A 23413-nucleotide genomic window follows, 5' to 3' on the forward strand; every position below is an offset into this window, starting at 1 on the left:
GTCGTTATTTTAATTTATTTTGTTGGGTTTTTTGGTCTCTCTGGTGGAAAGTTTCATCCATGATTTCTTGCAACTAGACTCGGTTTTGTGACTCGCCCTTGGGTACAAGGATATCCTTCACTAATTGACGGTCTTTCTCTTCTTTCTCTTGTTGGTGGTTTCCGTTAGGAATTCAAACTGTCTCGGGCGGGCACTGCAATTGATTGGGCCGGTTCGGAACGCCCAATGGATGAGCCTTCCTGTGGATTCATGAACGAATACTGCACGAAGGATGAGTCGCACGTCACATCCATGGTGATAGCGGGTGTCCTGGGGTTGGTGCTATTCTGTGCGTGTGTCATCATGATGAGCATCTACCGGAAATGGAAAATCGAACTTGAAATCGAGGGTTTGCTTTGGAAAATCGACAGCAACGAAATCAAGGGATACTTCAACACGGAGATTGTTTCGTCTCCGAGTAAGGTGAGTGGTTTTTTGAATTGACACTATTTTAATTGCATTGCAAACGATACATTTGCATATATTTTAGTTTTCTTTTTCTGTTTGGTTGATGTCCCATCTGGGACAGAGCCAGCATGATGAGCTATGAATACTTTCATAGTTATTATCTGAGAACTTTCTTTCCAATCACATAGTGGACATCTGTATTTCAACTTATATTTTCTAAGGGTATGCGGCTTTTTTTATTTATTTTTATTTTTATGTTTATTTTTTTAATTTCTGATTTTGGAAGAGGGAAAAGCCCCTTTGAGTGATTTCCTTACATTTGCGGCTTTTTTTTTCAAAGTGGTACAAAACGATAAACGGCACTTCTGATATTCTTAATGGTCAATCGAAACAAAAATTAAAAAATGATTCTTAAATTCTATACGAAATCTGAATTCACTCTGTATTTTTTATTATTAGATAAACAACTGGTTTCGAGTGTTGTCTACGGAAAAAATGTGGTAAACGACTATCCGTAATAGTACTTGATAACATTGACCTCAAAAGCATGGAATAAAGCGTTTTCTCCATTGAAATTGAGCAAATAAAAATCCCTGTTATTTCACTCATTTCTCCCTAGGCAAAGTTCATTTTTGGTGCACCCTTGTGCTCTTGAGCAATAACAGTTGTGCATATTTTTTCATTTCAAGTTTTTGTTTTATGGGATATAGACTGTTGTAACAATTGACCTGTTATTATACTTTTATATTCAAATTTTGTTTACGTTGCATGAGATATTTACCACATATGATATATTTACCACAATAAGCGGAGAAAATCCTGAAAAAGTTTTATATGTTGCATATTTTTGTTAACCGATCTATCTAGACAGTCAAGATGAAGAGAAGTTCTTCCAAATGAGGAACAACAATTGTTATTTTGTTGGGAAATCTAAAAGTTCATTTCATTTCATTTATTTAGTTAACATCAAATTCATGATAATACTGAATCAACAATTTGCCGCCATAATACTCGATTTGCAGCTGCAGCTCTCCAACGTCGGTCACGCCCAACACTCGCCAGATCACGCTCCACCTGGTCCGCCCATCGTGCTCTCTGCGCTCCACGCCTTCTTGTACCAACCGGATGGTTAGCAAACACCAACTTTGCAGGGTTGTTGTCCGGCATTCTTGCAACATGCCCTGCCCACCGTATTCTTCCGGCTTTGGCCACCTTCTGGATGCTGGGTTCGCCATAAAGTGCAGCGAGCTCGTGGTTCATCCTTCTCCGCCACACACCGTTCTCCTGCACGCCGCCGAAGATCGTCCTTAGCACCCGTCGCTCGAAAACTCCGAGTGCTTGCATGTCCTCCTCGAGCATCGTCCACGTCTCGTGCCCGTAGAGAACCACCGGTCTTATTAACGTCTTGTACATGGTACATTTGGTGCGGGGGTGAATCTTTTTTGACCGCAGTTTCTTCTGGAGCCCATAATAGGCACGACTTCCACTGATGATGCGCCTTCGTGTTTCACGGCTCACGTTATTGTCAGCCGTTAGCAAGGAACCGAGGTAGACGAATTCTTCTACCACCTCGAAAGTATCCCCGTCTATCGTAACATTGCTGCCAAGGCTTGTCCTGTCTCGCTCAGTCCCACCTATCAGCATGTACTTTGTCTTAGCCGCATTCACCACCAGTCCGACCTTTGCTGCTTCACGTTTCAGGCGGGTGTACCGTTCTGCCACCGTTCCAAATGTCCTAGCAAAAATATCCATGTCATCCGCAAAACATACAAATTGGCTGGATTTCGTGAAGATCGTACCCCGGCTGTTGAGCCCGGTTCGTCGCATAACACCTTCCAGGGCGATGTTGAATAGTAGGCAGGAAAGTCCATCACCTTGTCGTAGTCCCCGTCGAGATTCAAATGAACTGGATAGTTCACCCGAAATCCTTACGCTGTTCTGCACACCGTCCATCGTTGCTCTTATCGGTCTAGTCAGCTTCCCGGGAAAGCTGTTCTCGTCCATAATTTTCCATAGCTCTGTGCTCTCGATACTGTCGTATGCCGCTTTGAAGTCGATGAACAGGTGATACGTTGGGACCTGGTATTCACGGCATTTCTGGAGGATTTGCCGTACGGTGAAGATCTGGTCCGTTGTCGACCGGCCGTCGATGAAACCGGCTTGGTAACTTCCCACGAACTCATTTACTTTAGGTGAAAGACGACGGAAGATGATCTGGGATAGCACTTTGTAGGCAGCATTCAAAATGGTGATCGCTCAAAAGTTCTCACACATTAACTTGTCGCCTTTCTTGTGGATGGGACATATTATCCCTTCCTTCCACTCCTCCGGTAGCTGTTCGGTTTCCCAGATCTTGACTACTAACTGGTGCAGACAGGTGGCCAACTTTTCCGGGCCCATCTTGATGAGTTCCGCTGCGATACGGGGCTGTCCATAAACCACGTGGTCATTTTTTTGGGACTTTTCAACCCCCCCCCCCCCCCGCGTGGTCATTAGTCCATACACGTCCTAATGACCACGTGGTTTATGGACAGCCCCTACCGTCCTTACCAGCCGCTTTGTTGTTTTTGAGCTGGTGGATGGCATCCTTAACTTCCCTCAGCGTGGGAGTTGGTTCGTTCCCGTCCTCTGCTGCACCAACATAGTCATTTCCTCCGCTGCCTTGGTCCTCCGTGCCTACATTCTCTTCGCCATTCAGGTGCTCGTCGAAGTGCTGCTTCCACCTTTCGATCACCTCACGTTTGTCCGTCAGGAGGCTCCCGTCCTTATCCCTGCAGATTTCGGCTTGCGGCACGTAGCCTTTGCGGGATGCGTTGAGCCTCTGGTAGAACTTGCGTGTTTCCTGTGAACGGCACAGCAGTTCCATTTCCTCGCACTCCGCTTCTTCCAGGCGGCGCTTTTTCTCCCGGAAGAGACAGGTCTGCTGCTTCCGCTTCTGTCTGTATCGCTCCACATTCTGTCGGGTTCCATGCTGCAGCATTACCGCCCGCGCTGTATCCTTCTCCTCCAGAACCGCTCTGCACTCCTCGTCGAACCAATCGTTTCGTCGACTCCGTTCTACGTACCCGATAGTGCTCTCAGCTGCGTTGTTGATGGCTGCTTTGATTGTACTCCAGTAGTCCTCTAGAGGGGCCACATCGAGCACGCCTCGAGATTCTGCGCGTATGCGGTGGCGACATTCGGTTGCTTCAGTCGCTCTAGATCGTACCGGGGCGGCCGCCGGTAATGTACGTTGTTAATAACGGAGAGTTTTGGGCGCAGTTTAACCATCACCAGGTAGTGATCGGAGTCGATATTAGCGCCACGATAGGTCCTGACGTCGATAATGTCGGAGAAGTGCCGTCCATCAATCAGAACGTGGTCGATTTGCGATTCCGTTTGTTGTGGTGATCTCCAGGTGTAACGATACGGGAGGCTGTGCTGGAAGAAGGTGCTACGAATGGCCATGTTCTTGGAGGCGGCGAAATCGATGAGGCGTAGGCCATTTTCGTTCGTCAGCTGGTGGGCGCTGAACTTACCAATCGTCGGTCTGAATTCCTCCTCCTGGCCTACCTGAGCGTTTAGATCCCCTATGATGATCTTGACGTCGTGGTTTGGGCAGCGGTCGTACTCGCGTTCGAGCTGCGCGTAAAATGCGTCTTTGTCATCATCAGGACTTCCGGAGTGAGGGCTGTGCACGTTTATTATGCTAATGTTGAAGAATCGACCCTTGATCCTCAACCTGCACATTCTTTCGTCGATCGGCCACCACTATAAAAGCTGTTCCCTGCTCACGTGTTTTGCCGCAACTCTGGTAGATGGTATGATTATCTCTAAACGTTCGCACCGTAGATCCTGTCCAACACACCTCCTGCAGCGCTACGATTCCGAACCCGCGGTCCTTCAGTATATCGGCGAGTATGCGGGTGCTCCCGATGAAGTTGAGAGATCTGCAGTTCCACGTACCGAGCTTCCAATCGCAAGTCCCTTTTCGTCGCTGTGGTCGTCGCCATTGGTATCGGTTCGCATTCTTCTCTCGTTGATTTTCCGGTGCTAGTCTTTTTTACGGCTGGCTTGCAGGGCCTGACACCAACCCACTAACCCAGGGAGCTGGGCTTACCTTCCCGGAAGCTACGGGTTCTGCATTAGCATTTCCTCCAACTACAGTGCTAAATAGCTAGGCTCAAGCGCCAGTCTTCGCCGGGGGTGGTGTTTTTAATGGGCGCCCAGGAGATAATATTTTACCTGAGCTTCCACCCCCAAATTTAAAAGTTCTAGATAGCCAAAGTTGAAGTATTTGTATGGAAATTTCACCTTTTCACGCTCCGTCCCGTAAGGGTTACAGCTCACGCATTATATTACAGGCAATGAGTGAATACGTTAAATGAAAGCCTATTTGTCGTAGAATTGATCATCCAAATAGTATTCTGCAATATTTGTCATAAAGTTATCGAATTTATTTAAATTTAACTTGGAGAATGTTATCTTGAATTTAACCATTTGTAATCTAAATTTGAACTAGTAAACAGGGGCGAGCTTCCAGTGCCGAATAGGTCATGGCACGCTTCAAAAACCCTGGTCTGTATACGTTGCGGAGCTAGCGGCTATATATTACTGATTTGGCTATATATTACACCTTAGAGTACATTAGCACTCTTTCACCTGAGCACTACTTTTCATGTTTACCGACAGTCTAAGCTCTCTGTAGGCTGAATGAAACTGATGAAGCACTCAGCGTACTTCCTGAATGGAATACGCCAAGTCTTGAGTGCTTTATCCAAACGCACATGCGCCATCATCATAGCTTGGGTCCCTTCACATTGCTCGATTCAGGGCAATAAGAAAGCTGACTCTCTGGCTAAGGTGATATTTACGAGCGTCAAATTGCCTTCGACGATTTTTTTTGCATTGGCCCGTTAGGAGACCTTGATCAGCTGGCAACACAAATGGAGATATGGGTACATGGTTGCACTCTATCATCCCACGGGGTCTTCAGTTAGCTTAGTGGTTAAGGCTATGGATCGCCAATCCGGAGACGGCGGGTTCGATTCCCGTTCCGGTCGAGAAAGTTTTCTCGACTCCCTGGGCATAGTGTATCATTGTGCTTGCCTCACAATATACAAATTCATGCAATGGCAGGCAAAGAAAGCCCTTCAATTAATAACTGTGGAAGTGCTCAAAGAACACTAAGTTGAAGCGAGGCAGGCCAAGTCCCAGTGGGGTCGTCGAGCTATAAAGAAGAAGAAGAAGTATCGAAGAAGCCATGCTTGGTTGGGATACGACTGGGATAATTTTGCTTCGGAATGTTGGCTTTGCTGTCTTTTGGGGGAATCGAAAACACTAGTTTATGATTTTTCCCGACGTTTCGTTCCGTATGGGACCTTTTTCAAGGGTTTTAAAATATAATTATTCAACTATCATTACAAAATTTGTAAACTTTTAGTTAGTTTTACAATTATCAATCGGTCAAGGTTTCTTAGTCAAGCCCTCGTCACCCTGTATCGCATACGCTTATTATTTCCATCTCAAATACCTTTCCACTATAACACTTCTACGGGCTTCGAATCTATTTTTTTTCTCTGGCAAATCACAGTTATTCCTAACCTAGCATTTCGTCAAAAGTCGAAATCAATGTCTCAGTATTATTGATGAAGTTGCAATCATGTACCGTTCTGCGGAATTTGGATCCATTCTAGCAGCATTAAGGAGAAACTTCAGAGAATACAAACATGGCTGCCACAATGGCCGACTTGGTCCCCTACTCACGTTTTCAAGAGCACCAATCTTGAAAATTTGTAAACAAATGCTCTCGATTTGTAAAAGCTGCCTCTTTTTGGAAGTGAGCAAAGCCAGGAAAAACAAGTGCGGCTTGGCTCGATGCTTTGTTCGTCAGATTTGTGCCTCTAAAGTTTGTATGAAAAATTGCAACGGGATTTCTTGATGTTTCACCTTAATCACCTAATCCAGTATTCACCAACCAATCGGCAAAACCGCTAACATGAATTTCCTCTTATCCTTTCTCCAACCCAACAGCTCAGCCTGGCCAGCGCGCAGTCATTTGGGTCGCGGTGCTCCAACCAGGTCTTTACGCCTACGGCTCGCTTCCGGGGCGTGGTGGTGCGCATCAAGGAGCTGAAATTCTCCCGCCGCAAGGACATTTCCCGCGAGATCATGAAGGAGATGCGACTGCTGCGGGACCTCCGGCACGACAACATCAATAGCTTCATCGGGGCCTGTGTCGAACCGATGCGGATATTACTAGTCACTGATTACTGTGCCAAGGGTAGCCTGTACGATATCATCGAGAACGAGGATATCAAACTAGATGAATTATTTATAGCATCTTTAGTACACGATTTAATTAAGGTGAGTATTTCTTGTCGTCGTCGTCGGAGGGAATGGATTCCGGGATGGTTGCTGAATTTTTTAATAGTCGTGCAGCTTCTCTTATTCAATTTTCGTGGGACTTAACTCGGGGTCGGTCGATCAATGAAGAGAAGCCCGTCGTCGTCGGTGTATTACAGCACTCCGCTTCGCTTTTGTTGGTTTTGCAGGAGCGTACTAAGCGGTTGTGTAAATTTGCTCCTCGTTTAATATTGAAACTTTTACTGAATAGTTTTTGCAGTTGCTTTGTAGCCGAAAGGAGCCTGTGTGCAGTATGCTGTGCAAGAAAGCATGCAAAGAGCCCTTTTCATGTGAATATGTGATATTGTCGGGCATCTGACCCGTTTATGATTTATGAATACATTCTAGTGTAAGTCGGATCCATAATCGTTTACTAGTTATTTCTCATACATGATAATACAGTTTGTAGTAATGCACAATGATTTAGAGATCAAATCTTTTGAAAATTTGAGTTTGTGTCTTCCAATATAAGTTTACTGCAAAATTTCTCATCTGCTTCTGGTATTTGATAGATGATTTTGAATACTACTATGTAGAAACTGCTGTAGTGCAGCCTAAAGCTAGAAGTTGATTGGCTTCAATTAACATTACGATTATCTATCATAATATAACTCACGCTTACGTTTCAGTTCGCTTTTCGTGGTAGGCCTTCAGATGCTCAACTCCCAACACATAATTCAAATCTATTGCAAACTGTTGGACAAAGCCGCCTACCACTTACTATTACTAATGCAAATTTCCTCACATATGGATAACCTATATTCAGTTCTGTCGCGTCGGCCGATCAGCTAAATTGTGTAATAGTGTATCGTGTAATCATCGATTCCAGCACCTGGCCTTTTGCTTCAGGACTTAGAAGCTGCGCTTGAGACGACACACTTTCCTCTTTTGTACCACCACGAATCCGTGGACAGCTTTTGCTGAAGCTGGTCGTGTGAATACGTAAAAATGTACGTTGAATTTACATCAAGAACTTGAGATGTGTGGCCGTACGGTTATTTTTGCCAGTCGTTTAGGCGTTTCGTAAGTATGGGCATAGCCAGAGGGCGGCAAGGGGGCGTGCCATCCCCCCTGGCCGACATATTTTTTTACCAATTCAAACCAACTTAAGATAATGAGAAAACCACAATAAATTTTGCAACTATTTCTCTAAAAGCACTACTTCAATCTTATCATACAATTTAACCGAATAGCAAGCTTGGTAGAATAGCTGAATTTTATAATTTTTATTCATGAAATACAAAAAAATGCCAATTTTTCCGGATATGCCGGAACCGGTCCCGGTAGAATCATATTCTGCTATCGAGTGTAGTAACTCAAAATCCACGAATTTTCACTAGTATATAATTCAAACAAACGTTATGCTAAGAGCAAAAAAAATAACCTGGGATTTCATTACGTTTTCCTCCAGGGTCACCTTCAGAAATTTCTCCAAGTATTTCCTCAGGAACTCTTCCAGGGATTCCTCCAGGAATTCCTCAAGGGACTTCTCCTGGATTTTTTCTTCGTGAATTCCTTCATGGACGTCTTGCGGAGCTCCGGTAGTGATTGTTTCAGGGTTTATTCCAAGAAATGATTCAGAAACTTAAGCAGACCGAGCAGAGGAAAATATCAAAATAATAACAACGGAACCACAAAACCTGTTTTTATATCTCGGTTTGTTATTATTAACTTATTAAGTCATCACCGTTCCATAACATGTTCTGTTGGGCAATCTCATTTTGTTATGATAATGCTCTTGATATATTTTCTTAAAATTACATTTCATTAACATGTTTTGTTGTAGCACAAGTTCAGTTATTATTGTGTCATTGAGACTAGTATAAATATTTTATCATTTATATTACAACATAACTAGCTTTGCAATCAAAACTACACCATTCGAGATTTTCGTTGTTCACAGCATTCCGTGAGGAACTGAAAGAGAAAATATTATTTTGTCATCAGTATCTCTTCTTACTGACATTACGTTACAGTGCCAACTTATCAGCCTTTTGTTTTATAAGCACTTTGAAAAGTATACCTGTTTTTTTGTCCCAGTTTCAGTTAGGTATGAATACGAAAATAGAGAGTGTAATAGAGTGTTAGCCATTTTACGAAACATTTTGGGTCGACTGGTGGAATTCAACGACAAACAACACATTTTCGACAAAAATGTAAAAAAAATAAGTCATCAAGAACTCCATTGATTATTTTTAGACATTTTATTTTTATTGATTTCACTGCATCGAGCCCAGTTAGATTAACTAGGATAAATGTGTCAATCAATGTGGTAATAATGTGAGTTAATCTTATAAACAATGAACCACCTAAAAAAGGGTTTCAAAACGACGGTAGTTTTTCATCGTAAGTTGTTTGGAAAATAAACGAGAACTATTGTTTCTCTCTGTTTTCGATAAGCAATCGCTTGAGATAACAATAGCGTCCCAATTATGAATGAAACATTTAACAATAGATCCTATTGTTGCTTATCCCATTGAATGCATATGGCACTTTGGAGGAGTTCCTATCCGCAACAGAGAAAAAAAGCAAATTTTGTTTTAAGATTGTAATCAATAACGTATTCATATCAAAATTTGTTATTGAAATATTTTCAAAATTCGCTGTTATTAAATTGTTATTGAAACTAACAAAACATGTTATTAAACAGGTCTTCCAGGAACATTTTTTTGTTATAATGTTTGTTATTTTGCCGCTTATGACAGACAAGTTTATAACAGGATATGTTATGTAAATAACATGAAAATAACTCTTTCCGCTACTCAGTTATTTTTCCAAAATAACACATTTTATTATGCTGTTGCTATTCCCTTCTGCTCGGGATTCTCCCACGATTCCTTCAGAAATGTTTATGGATACTTCTGCAAGGATGCATCGACAAATTAATCCAGGAATTTTCCCATAGCTTCCTTCAAGGATTGAAATATGGATTCCTCCAGTGATTCCTTCAAGAATTCCTCTAGGGATTTCACCAGACATTACTCCGGAAATTTTCTTGGGAAATCTTTAGAACTTCCTTTAGTGGTTTTTCGAATGCTTTATTTCGAGGATTCCTTCAGGTATTTCTGCAGGTATTATTAGGTATATTATAGATTTCTCCAGGGATTTTTCCGTATATTTCTTCAAACATTCTGCTAGTGTTTGCTCCAATAATTCCATCTGGAATTATTCAAAACATTTCTGCAGAAATTTCTTCCAGGAATTCTTTCAAAAAATTTTACCAGATATTATTCAAAATAAATCTAGGAATTCCTTGAACATTTTGTACAAAAATCATTCAAGAGCCCATCAAAGGATTTCTCAAATATTCATCCAGAAACTACTGCACACACGAATTCTTTCAGATTTTTTCCAGAGATTCCTACGGAATTTCTCCTAGAAATTTGTTATGAAAGCTTTTTCAGGATTTCCTAAGGAATTCTTCATGGGTTTCTCCAGGAATCCCTCCAAAAAATCCTCCAGGGATTCACATGGGTATTCTTCTGTGATTGTTTCAGAAATAACTCCGGGATTACTTTAGGAATTTCTCCTGGTATTCAATCGGGGACACCTCCCAGAATTAATCCAGAACTTCCTCCGGGAATTGTTTAGGGATTTCCTTACGGAATTCCTCTTGGGATTGCTTGTGGAATATTACTGGGGTTTCTTCAGGAACTGCTACAGGGATTTCCTCAAAAATTCCTCCTGGGATTTCATTCGCAACTCCTACTGGGATTCCTCCAGTGATTCCTCCAGAATTTCATCCTGAGATACCTCCAGGAATTCCTCAATTCCTTCTCTAGGCATTTCTGCAGGAATCCCTCCAGGCTTTCCTCCAGGCATTTCTACAGGATTTCAGCCAGGAATTTCTCCAGGATTTTTCCAGGTTTTGGTTAAGGAATTCCTCCAGAAATAACTTCACAAGTTACTGCAACAACTCCTCCAGCAATTTCTACAGATATCTACCAGGGATTCATTCAGAAATTTTTCCACGAATTTCTTCAGGAATTTATCAAGGAATTTCTTCGGCCTTCTTCCAGGACTTTCTTCATGTACTCTATCAGGAATTCCTCCAGACATACCTCCAGAAACTCCTCCAGGAAATGCTTAGGGGATTCCTCCAGCGGTTCTTCCATAGATTCTTCCAGAAATTGCTTCAGGGTTTCAAGGATTCCACCGGGGCCTCCTCTAAGAGTTCCTCCAAGGATTCCTCCAGGAATTCTTCCCGGATTTTTTTTTTCAAGAATCCCTCCGTGAATTTATCCAGGATTTTTTCTAGGGATTCCCCCAGGGATTTTGCCTGGGATTCCTCCAGAGACTCCTCTAGAGATTCCTTCATGCATTTCTCCAGGAATTCCTTCAGAAATTTTTCCAGAGATTCATCCAGTAATTGCTTCAGGGATTCCTCCAGGAATTTCTCCAGGGATTCTTGCAGGGCTTCCTCTGAGAATTTTCCCAGGAACTCTGTCAGGAATTACTTCAGAAATTAAACCAAGGATTCCTCCAGAAATTACGCTAGAAATTCCTCTGAGACTTTTTCAAGGAATTGCTCTAGGGGGTTCTTTGAGGAATTCCTTCAAAGATTCATCCAAGAACTCCTTCAGGGATTTCTCTAGGAATGCCTCTTGGATATCCTCCTAAAACTCTTCTTAGGATTGCGCCAGGATTTTGTCAAGAAGTTCCCGAATAACACATATGTTTTAGATGAGTCTATATGACTCCTATATGACCAAATTTGGTCATATTAGAGTCATACCGACTCATGTATGACATGTGTGCTACTAGGGTTTCTCCAGGCATTCCTTTAGGATTTCCACCAGGAAATGCTTCAGGGATTCTTTTAGGTTATCCTCGAGCGATTTATCCGAGAATTCTTTCAGGGAGTCCTCCAGAAATTATTCCAGAAAATCCTCCAGAGATTCCTTCCGAAATTTCTCTAGGAACTCATGCAGGTACTTCTCAAGAGATTTCTTCAGAAATATGTCCAAGGATTCCTTCAGAAATTCCTCCAGGAAATTCCACCAAGGATTCTTCCAAAAACTCTTGTAGGAATTCCTCCTGAAAATTGTCAAGCGATTTCTTCAGAAATTTATCCAGGGATTCTTCCAAAAATTCCTCCAGGAATTTCACAGGAACTCCTCCAAAGATTTCTCCTAGAGTTTATCTACAAATTTCTTCTCGGATTACTTCAGCAACTCCTCCAAGAATGGCTCTAGGGATGTCTCCAAGTATTCCTCCAGGGATTCTCCTACGGATTTCTCCAGGGTTTCCTCCACTAATTTTGCCAGGGATTTTACTAGGAATTTGTCCAGAAGATTTTCAAGAGAGTCCTCCAAGGATTTCCTCCATAAATTGCTACAGGTACTCCTCCAAGATGTACTCCAGAGATTTCTCCAAGAATTCCTCCAGGTATTCCTCCAGAAATTCCTCTAGAAATTCCTCCAGGAATTCTTCAAGAGTTGTCTTCAGAAATTTCTCCAAGGATTCCTCCAAGAATTCTTTCAGAGATTGTTCCAGGAATTCTTGCAGGGGTTTTTCCAGGAATTTCTCCCTGGATTCCTCCAGATGTATTTTTAGAAATTCTTCAGGGATTCCTCTAGGAATTCTGACAGGCGTTTCTCCATGGATTTCTCCAAGAATTCTTCTAGTGATTCTTTCAGAAATTCCTTTCGGAATCTCTTTAAAAATTTATTCAGGGGTTCATTTACAAATTTCATGAATTCTTACATCATCATTTCCAGAGAGCCCAAGTGCCCAACCCAAGAATTTCTCAAGGATTACAGAAAGATTTTTTTGAAAAGGATTTCTAAACGAATTTCTCCAAATTTGTATTAGAATTCCATTAGATAATTTTAGAGTGATGTATACAGGAGTAAAGATTCTTCAAGAAATCATCCAGGAATTCTTTCACAAGTATCTCCAAGAAATCTTTTAGGAGTTCATCCACGGATTTGTCCAGGAATCCATCCATGAATGCCTTCAAGAATATCCCCTGCAGCTCTTGCAAAGACATTCCTTCAGAAACTCATCCTGCGATTTTTTCATAAATATAACCTGAGGATTCTTTTTTCTCCAAGAAATTCGTCAAGAAATTATCCATTGTTTTTTTTTTCAAGAACTCCTCCAGAGATTCCTATAGAAGTTACCCAGGGATGTTTTTAGGGTGTTGCTTCAGAAAGTCCTTAAGAGATTATTCCAAAAAAAATGTCAAGAGACTGTTTTAGAAATTTTCCCGGGAATGCCTCAAGGGTTTGCTTCAACGATTGGTATAGAACTTATCCTTGGATTCCTTCAGGAATTTCACCAGGGATCTCCTTCCGAGTTTTGTGTTGGGATTTCTCCAGATATTTCTCCTAGAATTTCTCCAAAAAAACAATTTTCCCGGGATTCCTTCAGGAATCCCTCCAGCAGTTTCTTCAGAAGTTACTCAGGGATTCCATCAGTAATTTGTACAGTAGTTCTCCAGGGATACATCCAAGCCACACATATATCACAGAAGGGTCAAGGCTGCGCAGGTTTTGGTAGCACAGAAGTCACTGTGACTTTCCTTAAACGAATAGGTACATACATGCACCAGGAATGCCTCTTGAAACTTCTTAAATCTAGACATTTCTTTCGCATTGGAGCGATTCGAAAGAATTCTTTCAGGTGAACTTCAGGATTTTTCCAAGAATTTAATTATTTGAAAGTTCTCCTCAATGAAATTCCTTAAGAATTTGTTCAGGGATTCTCTTCGGGGATTCTTACCGGGATACCCCGACTGCAGTCACCTCGTTCACCTACACCCTACTGGGAGCTTGATCATGGCGATCTGCGTACCTTCCTGGCCTTTCCTTAGACGGATCGATGCGCTTGGTACATTAACCTCGCATTGCTGCTTGAGGGCGGTTGCGGTCTCCTCTGCGTCGGTGATCTCGTCCAGGTTTTTCACACTGGAGAGTCGCCTCCGCCTTAGGGACATGGTTGCTTGCGTTTGCCGCACCCTTCCTTCTCGACGGTTTGCCCAACTTTGTTGGGCGCTTCTTGCACGGCAAGTCTCGGCCTTGCAGCTCGAAACGCGGGGCAGTTGGCCCTCTCCCCTATTGCTCCGGTGAGCTGCATCGTCTCGTGCGCCATCGTCACGCTGCTAGCAAAGAAGAGGCTGTCCTTTTGTGTGGACCGCTTTTCTTCACGCTCTTCGACGGCGGTACGCTCTTCGGCCAGAAGGTCAGACTCCTTCTTGGCCAGCGGTATCAACTTGTGGAGCTTCAGCAGACCTTGCTGACGTTCGTCCGCCCGCTCGTGTAACCCATCAGCTCCTAGAGCTGCTCGGCGAACACCAACATTTTTGATTCAGCGCCCGTGTGAGATCTGAATCAGTCATCTGCGCATCCTCAGCCGGTGCTGTACCGTCTCGTGATACACCTGCTGTTTGTTCGCTGGGGGGTACTCCAGTTTCCAACCCCACCCCTCGTGGTGACGATCTCGTCAGTTTGCCTCTCGCGAACGGCTTAACCGTCGCTCCATTTCCTGCACCGCTCTCGCTGACTTTGATTGTAGTTGTAGTTTTACTAGCAATATCTGCTGGGTCCTCCTTAGAGCCACTATCCTCTCTGCCAATGAAGTAGTCGCCAAGGATCCTGGTGGTTATCTATGCAAGCAGAGAGGCCACCCGAGGGTTTACACAGTCCCTCATGGGACTGTACTCAGAGCTGGATCAGCGTCAATCAGGAATGTTCATCTGAACCTACTCCTACCCAGTTAGTTGCCTAAGCTGGGTACAGGTCGGGAACGGCGTTTCAGGTCAGTGTCATCCGACTCTACTAAGAGTATAGAATGCCGTCGCTACCAGCTCATTTTTGCGTTGTTACCTACGCATGTCCATTCTTGATTACCAATTTCAAAGCAAGATCAGTATACTATAATCAGGATCATACTGGAGTCGTTCCTGATGTGCCCGAAGTACTCCTAGCTGGACTCTGGCACTTTGGAAACGATGCCATATCGCTTGTGCAGAGTTGCTTCCGGACGTCTGGAAATTCTGAAGATTCTTACCAGGGCCCACTGCTGAGCCCCGCCACGCCTAGGTTTACCCTGCTTAAGCTACCCATGTATCCGGAGCTCGGTCAACTTCCGGTGCCAGAGGTAGTAGTCCACACTGGTGTATGGATGTGGTTCGCTTAGGAAAGAATCCTAGGCTTCCACTTAGCCTAGGGGGAGGGGTGTCTAGAAATCCTTAAAAACCATAGGCGTAACTAACAATGGAGAGAATTCGGTACCAGCCCTGTGTACCTAGTAAACAAGTTTTTTTAGCTCCGCTTTTTCGCGATTTATTTTCGTTCAAATCAAAGTTAAATTCGCGAAACGCCAACCTGAAGCCGCAGAAGGTTCCTCCAGACCCGGTCGGGCAAAATGCGGTCACCGATATGACGCACATGACCCTCCGAAGTCAAACCCATTCCCGGAACAAACGAGGCCTAGAGGTAGAGCAAAACAACAGTGAAACAAATTTGCACCCCCCGCGCGCGAAAAGCCCGTTCATGTCATCAGACAAGCAGCAATCCATGGTTCGTTCCAAATCCCACGGGCCGGCCGCTCTATCTCCCGGCAGCGGCTCCCTGCAACATGGAATCAACATCACAGTAAACAACGAGTACGAACTACTGTCAAACGAAGAGGGTGAAGATGACGAAATGCCGACACTAACTCCAGCGCCGGCGATATCAAATCCGCCACCTAAATCGAAGAAGGTCCGTGTCCCACCAATCTCGGTAGTGGGCCTAACAACCAAACAAGTGCGTGAAGTGATGTCGAAAAGTGATATTTCGCAGACTGAATACCACATGAAGGCAACCAAAACAGGTGTCAAGCTTTTGTGCATGGGAGAGGAAGGCTATCGTGGTGCAGTAAGTGCATTGAAAACGTCCAAAATACAGTTCCACACTTTCACTCCGGCTGCCGAACAACCGGTAAGAATAATTCTGTCCGGACTGTCGGTGTACGACATCTCCGAGCTGGAGGCAGAACTTGCTTCCTTCAACATTGTTGCGGCAGAGGTGAAGCTGTTTTCTAGGAAGGTTGTTGGTTTAGAAGAAAGTGCATTGTACCTATTGCATTTCGTGAAAGGATCCGTAAGGCTATCTGAATTGCGGAAAGTGAAGGCAGTCTTCAATACGTTAGTGAAATGGCGTTACTTCGAGCGGAAACCAACGGATGCTGTCCAATGTCACCGGTGCCAACAATTCGGACATGGAATGCGAAACTGCAATCTTCTACCGTTATGCGTAAAGTGTGGGGAAAAGCATCTATCTACTGAGTGTAACCTCCCAAAGAAGGCGGACCTAGAGCTCGGTGATAGGAACGGGACGCGTGATTCCATCAAATGTGCAAATTGTAGCGGCCAGCACACAGCTAATTATCGTGGTTGCCCCAGTCGCAAGAATTATCTTGAGAAACTGGCGAAAATCAGAGCCGAGCGACGAAATCCTGCCCCTCCGCCTCCACCCCCGCGCCCTCTGCAGGGCCGTCCTAGTAGTTCGGGAAATTCATACGCTGAAGTGTTAAAAAATCAAAGTAGTGATAAAAACCTCTTCTCGGTATCCGAATTTCTCGCACTGGCGAGAGAAATGTTTGACCGGCTTGCTACCTGTCAAACAAAGCAACAACAACTTCTAGCTCTTTTCGAGCTAACGACCAAGTACGTCTATAATGGATAACTTAGGCTACTTGCGTCTGGCTAACTGGAACGGGCGCTCCGTTCATGGAAAGAAAATGGAATTTTTTGACTTCTTGGACCAACATAGTGTGGACGTAGGGATCGTCACCGAAACCTGGCTCCAGCATAAGAACGCATTTAGTCACCCGAAGTTTTGTTGTATTCGTCTCGATCGTGTTTCCAATGACGCTGAAAGAGGAGGAGGGGTGCTGATTGCAATTCGAAGAGGCATCAAGTTCACCGAGCTCAACATTTCGACCAAGGTCATCGAAAGTGTGGGCATTTCTATTACTACCCCAAACGGAAACCTCCATATAATTGCTGCCTACTTTCCTGGAGCGAGGAGGCGATCGATTTGGTCACAGTTTCGTCGGGACATTGCCACCCTTACCAGAAGAGCTGATCCGTTCTTCATAATCGGTGACCTGAACGCACGCCATCGTCACTGGAATTGCTTGAAGGCAAACAAAGCTGGAACACTGTTGCACCAAGAGGCGGCTAGTCGCAACTTCTTCATCCACTTCCCAGACTCGTTTACGTTACAACCAACAGGTCGCGGCCGACCGTCCACTTTGGATTTAACTCTCTCAAATAACCTGCTGGACATGACTAAGCCGGTCGCACACAACGAGTTGTCATCGGATCACTTTCCTGTAACGTTCAGCGTCAGGCTCTCTGCTCCAATCATAGCATCAACACCGAAGTACCGTTGCTACTCACGAGCGGACTGGCCGCGTTTCCAGCGTGAAATCAACATTAAGCTGGATTTGCTTGATCCGGTCACTACAACCCTCAACAACGAAGCTGACGTTGATGCCGCCATTCGGTTCCTGACAACAACGTTATTGGACGCTGAAGCTATTTCGGTTCCGGAAGTCCAGAAAAGTACCTACAAAGTAGCGGAAATTCCAGAGACTACACGTAGATTGATCGCGCTGCGGAACAAACGCCGGCGGCAGTGGTACAGAAGAAGGGATCCTATATATCGGGACATTGTGCTAGCGCTGAACCGTAGAATCCGTCAAGAATGTGATCAGGCGAATTACAGCAGATTCAGCGAGACTCTTCGTTCGTTGAACGGAGATCGTGACGCATTGTGGAAAATAACAAAGGCTTTGCGGAAGTCGACCAAGTGCAGTCCACCATTGCGCCAAGACGACAGCATGGTTGCTTCTCCTCTAGAGAAAGCGAAACTTCTGGCAAGGAGTTTCGCGAAAGCGCACACTAATCAGCTGCCGGACGATCCCGAAACAGTCATAGCCGTAAATAGATCAATCGCTCATATCGATCAGACTGACCTGACTGGAGGTCATCCGTGGCTGATTCGTCCAAAGGAAGTAGCCAAAATCATACGAAAGCTCAAATCAAAAAAAGCTCCTGGTCAGGATAAAATTCGAAACTGTGTGCTAAAGAAGTTACCTCGTAAAGCCCTCATATTTCTCGCAAAAATCTTCTCTGCATGTATTCGCTTTGGATACTTTCCAACCAGTTGGAAACACGCCGTGGTAATCGCCATTCCGAAACCGAATAAAGACTCCTCGATTCCATCCAACTACAGACCGATCAGCCTGCTATCATCTTTCAGTAAAATACTGGAACGGGTGATTCTTCAACGCCTCCAGCAACATTTGGAGAATACACGGATTGTCCCCGATGAGCAGTTCGGTTTCAAAATAGGTCACTCCACCAACCACCAACTTACCCGGCTCGTAAGGGAAATTCGTACCAACTTCACGCGAGGAAAGTCCTCCGGTATGGTGCTTCTGGATGTCGAAAAAGCGTACGACTCAGTATGGCAGGAAGCAATCCTACACAAGATGCTGCAAGGAAACTTTCCAATGTATCTGACGAAAATAATCCGCTCATTCTTGTCAAACCGCTGCTACCATGTGTCTGTTGATGGACATTCTTCAGATCGACACGAAATACCATTCGGTGTACCACAAGGGGCTGTGCTGAGCCCCACGCTGTACAATATTTTCACCGCCGACTTGGTCAAGTTGGATGATGTCCAATACTATCTTTTCGCTGACGACACTGGTTTTATCGCTTCGGACTCCGATCCAGCTATAGTGATTACCAAGCTGCAAGCAGCCCAAAACGCAATCGAAAGGTATCAAAAGAAATGGAAGATTAAATCAAATGCTGACAAGTCTCAAGCAATCTTCTTTACCCGGAAACGAAGTCCTCGAAAACTCCCGAGAAACGAGATTACAGTTTGGGGTCGCCAAGTTCCTTGGTTAGACGACGTAGGATATCTGGGCTTAACCCTAGACCGGAAACTAACTTTTGCCACACACATAAAAAATGTTTTAAGCAAGTGTGACAAACTTATAAGGATGCTCTACCCGCTGATAAATCGCCGTTCGCATCTGGACATAAACTCTAAGCTGTTGCTGTATAAGACGGTGTTCAAACCAGCGATGACCTACGGTTTTCCAGCATGGCATAATTGTGCAGCTACTCACAAGAAGAAGCTTCAGATAAAGCAGAATAGAATTTTAAAAATGATGCTGAACTTGAATGCGTTCCACTCAACTGATGACGTTCATAGGGCTGCCAAAATAGAACGAATCGACGATTGGTTCCAGCGTGTGCTCCCAAGGTTTTGGATGGGATGCGCCTCTTCAGCAAATCCGCTGCTACAACAACTAGCTACATAAACAAACTGTGATATTAGGTTAAGAATAATACTTTCCTCCAACTATACCAACACTTTTTGCTACTTCAAAGGTTTTTTTTTGTAATTTTTCCTTTATTTGATAATATTTTTGAAGTTGTTTGTTAAGCGCTAGATTGCAGAAATTGAATTATATAGCTGTTGAAAGGTAGTCCATATCTCAGCTCGGGAACATTATTTGCACTTATGTACTACGGAATAAATACTGAATAAATAAATAAATAAATAAATAAATAAATAAAAACTAACAATGGACCATGGTCTCTATCGACTTATCTGATCATTCTGATCCAAAATACCATTGTATAAAATCATTTCCATTCTAATCAACAGGCAATGATATACATTCATAGTTCAGCTTTAAACTACCATGGGAATCTTAAGTCATCCAACTGTGTGGTCACGTCCCGCTGGATGCTGCAGGTCACTGACTTCGGTCTGCACGACTTGCGGCACTGCGCCGAGAACGAGTCCATAGGGGAACATCAACATTACCGAAGTAAGATTTGGATATCATCAGCACGTAATCCATTTTGATAACACTGTTCATGAAAACATCCTTTCAGACCTGTTTTGGAAGTCGCCGGAGCTATTACGGGCCGAGCAGCGAACCGAAGCCACCTACGGTAGCCAAAAGGGGGATGTGTATGCCTTTGCCATCATTCTGTTCGAGATTATTGGACGGAAGGGGCCGTTCGGGTACAGCGATTTGGAGCCGATCCGGATAATTGAACTGGTTCGGGCCATCCCGGAGGACGGACAGGAACCGTTTCGTCCGGATATCAAGAGCGTGATCGAGAGTGATTGCGTGCCGGACTACGTGATCAATTGCATCGCGGACTGCTGGGACGAGAATCCGGATCAGCGACCGGATTTTGCGTCGATCAGGTAAAATGGTTTTGGGGACCTTTTGTGTGGAATGGAATTTGACTGGGTTCGTTATTGATTTCAGGAATCGATTGAAACGTATGAGAGGCGGCAAGTCCAAGAACATCATGGACCAAATGATGGAGATGATGGAGAAGTATGCCAACAATTTGGAGGAGATCGTTCAAGACCGGACGAGGTTGCTGTGCGAGGAGAAACGGAAAACGGAGGATTTGTTGCATCGTATGCTGCCGCAACCCGTTGCGGAGAAGCTAACGATGGGTTTGGGCGTGGAGCCTGTGTCGTACGATTCTGTAACGATATACTTTAGTGACATCGTTGGTTTTACAGCGATGTCGGCCGAAAGTACACCATTGCAGGTGGTGAATTTCCTGAACGATCTTTACACGGTGTTTGATAGGATTATCAAAGGGTACGACGTGTACAAAGTGGAAACTATTGGTGATGCTTACATGGTGGTAAGTGTTGGAAGTATGGCAAATGTAGACCTTGTTTAATCGATTTATTCCATTCGGCAGGTTTCCGGCCTTCCTTTACTCAACGAGAACCGTCACGTCGGAGAGATCGCCTCGATGGCTCTGGAACTGTTGCAGGCTGTAAGGTCACATCGAATCTCACATCGTCCAAATGAAACACTTAAGCTGCGAATTGGCATACACACGGGTCCGGTGGTGGCCGGTGTGGTGGGACTTACAATGCCTCGGTACTGTCTGTTTGGTGATACAGTCAATACGGCCTCGCGGATGGAGTCCAACGGTGAAGCGCTGAAAATACATATATCAGGTCAGTGTAAGGAAGCGCTCGATCGGCTTGGCGGTTACGTTGTGGTCGAGCGGGGTCTCATCTCGATGAAGGGGAAAGGTGAGGTGATGACGTACTGGTTGGAAGCAGCAACGGATAAGGCCATCCAGAAGAAGCCGGTCGACTATCGGGATCTACCTCCGCCGTTGTTCTGTAGGCCACGGCGATCTCCCCGGTTGACTTACGATTCGCGGCATCCTAGTATCATCGCAATCGCCAACTACACGGCGGGCAGCCGTCGGCAGTCCAGCGCGCTGAAAGATCTCGAAAGCAATTACAGTCTGCAAGGTTCGTCATTTGAACCGTCGGTGCGAGACTCGCCCCGTGCCTATCAGCGAAAGCTGGAACGAATTCCTTTGTGCATCAATGACGACTCCCAAAGTACTTTAGAACAGCAAAATGCAATAGGTAAAACCCATTCTAGTGATAGTCTAGTGAAGAAAGTCATCTTAAACAATAGCAGCAGTAAGAAAGTTAGGAATATGCTACGTTCCATCGCGTCTACGGATGATTACCACAACATCTGCAGCTCGGGGACATTTCTGCGGGAGAGCCGCTCGTTGGATCCGTTTCCCAGTGACGGTCGGAAGCGATATGAAAGTATTAAGTTGGATAGGAAACCTCGCATGGGTCATAAGGGCTCGCAATCCTTCGATGCTGGAGTCAGCACGATCAGCAGCGAATCGATCGACAAAGATCAATCGTCGAAGATGATCATAACGACGGTGCCGGAGGACTACAACCAGGGCGATGGCCACAAGTATCTCAACAACAACTGCAACGGTTCCATCGGGAACAACGAGGAATCGCACTATCCCTTGCTGATGCGGCAGACCTCGTTGGTGACCCCAGGGCAGGAGGATAGCCTCAGTACGCACAAGCGATGGTACTCGCTGGAGAATGTTGGCGTGCCAGACGAGGACAGTTGCAGTAAGAAATCGCTTACACGGGGGTCCATCAAGTCGTGGCTGGTCGGTATAATCGGGTTCAAAACGAGTGACTCTAGTTTACGGAAGGTGGGAGTACTGCCGGTGGGCGTGGCAGGGGTGACGGGTTTCGGAGAATTACAGTCGACGCCAGAGAAGGAAAGTATGGTTTGATGTGGGAAGTGGATTGCGAGTGGTAACCCGCAGCATAGACTTTTGTTTTCAATTTTAGTACAATAGTTAGGAAGTTTTAATCAGTGGTTGACGATTTTTTTCGAAATGAATTGCTTGAAGGGGAAAACGGAATGATTTACTAAAAAAAAAAAAATAATGGGATACGAGGCGTCGGCTGAAACATAAATCATTGCACCCAAACTTTGACAAATCTTAGGTTATACCTAGTGCATGACATTGATTGAAAAATTGATTATTGGTCATTCCGCGCCAAGTGACCGACCGCTTGCAATCAACCATCACGGATTTGAACCAAATTTGGCTGAAACATTTGTTTAAATGGTAAAAGAAAAAATCCAAATTTTGGTGCCGATCGGATCACCCCTCGGCCCGTGGCAGCACCCCTCGTTTTGGCCGTTACGAAAATTATCCTTTATTTCTTTTATTTTTATCATTGAAACGATTGCACGTGCACATTTTCGACCTTCGGCTTTTTTAAAGGAAATCGTTCAGGGAATCCAGAAAAAATATTATTTTTTTGATACAGTGTTGCCAGATATCATATTTTCCAATTTTAAAACTAAAAATCGAATTTTCTCAAAATACGTATATTTTGATTTTAAAAATTTTGATTCCAACGTGTCAGACGTTTTCTAATCGAAAAAGCTTAACTACCCAAGGTAATTTGCGTCGTTCCTGAGATATAGCTTTTTTAAGAGAAAATATTCATTTTTTTCATATAAAGTATCATATAAAATCAGGTGCAGTTTATAAATTTCGTAAAAAAACATTGTTCGATGCCATATAAAGACGTTTTGTGTTGATTTGAACAATATCGAGTATAAAAAGGATTTAAAAAATTGTGAACGTGTTGCCGCGCAACACGGGTGATCCGATCGGCACCAGAATTTGGATTTTTTCTTTTACCATCTAAACAAATGTTTCAGCCAAATTTGGTTCAAATCCGTAATGGTCGGTTGCAAGTTTTCACATTTTATCGGTCACTTCATATGGAATGACCCTTTTTTTTGCTTACATGGAATGAACAATCGACGCTTTTCCAAGTTTCATTCAGACATCAGGCGTAATGGGCAAATTACCATTACCTTGTCGTATCCCTCTGCGAGATTCGAAGGGACTCGAGAGTGTCCCTGATTCTCGATCTACGCACATCACTCGATCCATCGTCGCCTTGATCAATCGTATCAGTTTATCCGGGAGTTCATACTCGTGCATAATTTACCATAGCTAGTCGACGAACAAGTGATATGTGGACACGTTGTATACGCGGCATTTCTGCTACACCTGGTGGATGGCGAACATCTGGTCCATTGTAGCGCGTTCACCCATGAATCCAGCCTGATATTGCCCCTCGAACTGTCTTGCAATCGGTGATAAATGGCGGCATTTAAGAGATTATCTTGTAGACAGCGCTCAGGG

At 44.2% G+C, this 23413-nt stretch overlaps 1 protein-coding gene across 20 annotated transcripts in view; it reads left to right on the forward strand.

The window, feature by feature from the left end:
• Nucleotides 1-22335, forward strand: part of LOC109409392 (receptor-type guanylate cyclase Gyc76C) — a 229458-nt gene extending 207123 nt beyond the window's left edge. For all 20 annotated transcript variants that reach the window (XM_062859714.1, XM_062859717.1, XM_062859718.1 and 17 more), the window contains 6 exons: nucleotides 169-462; nucleotides 6460-6792; nucleotides 19518-19683; nucleotides 19751-20072; nucleotides 20137-20530; nucleotides 20591-22335. In XM_062859714.1, the coding sequence (XP_062715698.1) occupies nucleotides 169-462; nucleotides 6460-6792; nucleotides 19518-19683; nucleotides 19751-20072; nucleotides 20137-20530; nucleotides 20591-21973 (2892 nt within the window). In that variant the 3' untranslated portion in view covers nucleotides 21974-22335. The remainder of the gene's footprint in view (nucleotides 1-168; nucleotides 463-6459; nucleotides 6793-19517; nucleotides 19684-19750; nucleotides 20073-20136; nucleotides 20531-20590) is intronic.
• The last annotated feature ends 1078 nt before the right edge of the window (nucleotides 22336-23413 follow it).

The sequence above is a fragment of the Aedes albopictus genome, chromosome 3 (genome assembly GCF_035046485.1).
Source record: "Aedes albopictus strain Foshan chromosome 3, AalbF5, whole genome shotgun sequence".
NCBI lineage: Eukaryota > Metazoa > Arthropoda > Insecta > Diptera > Culicidae > Aedes > Aedes albopictus.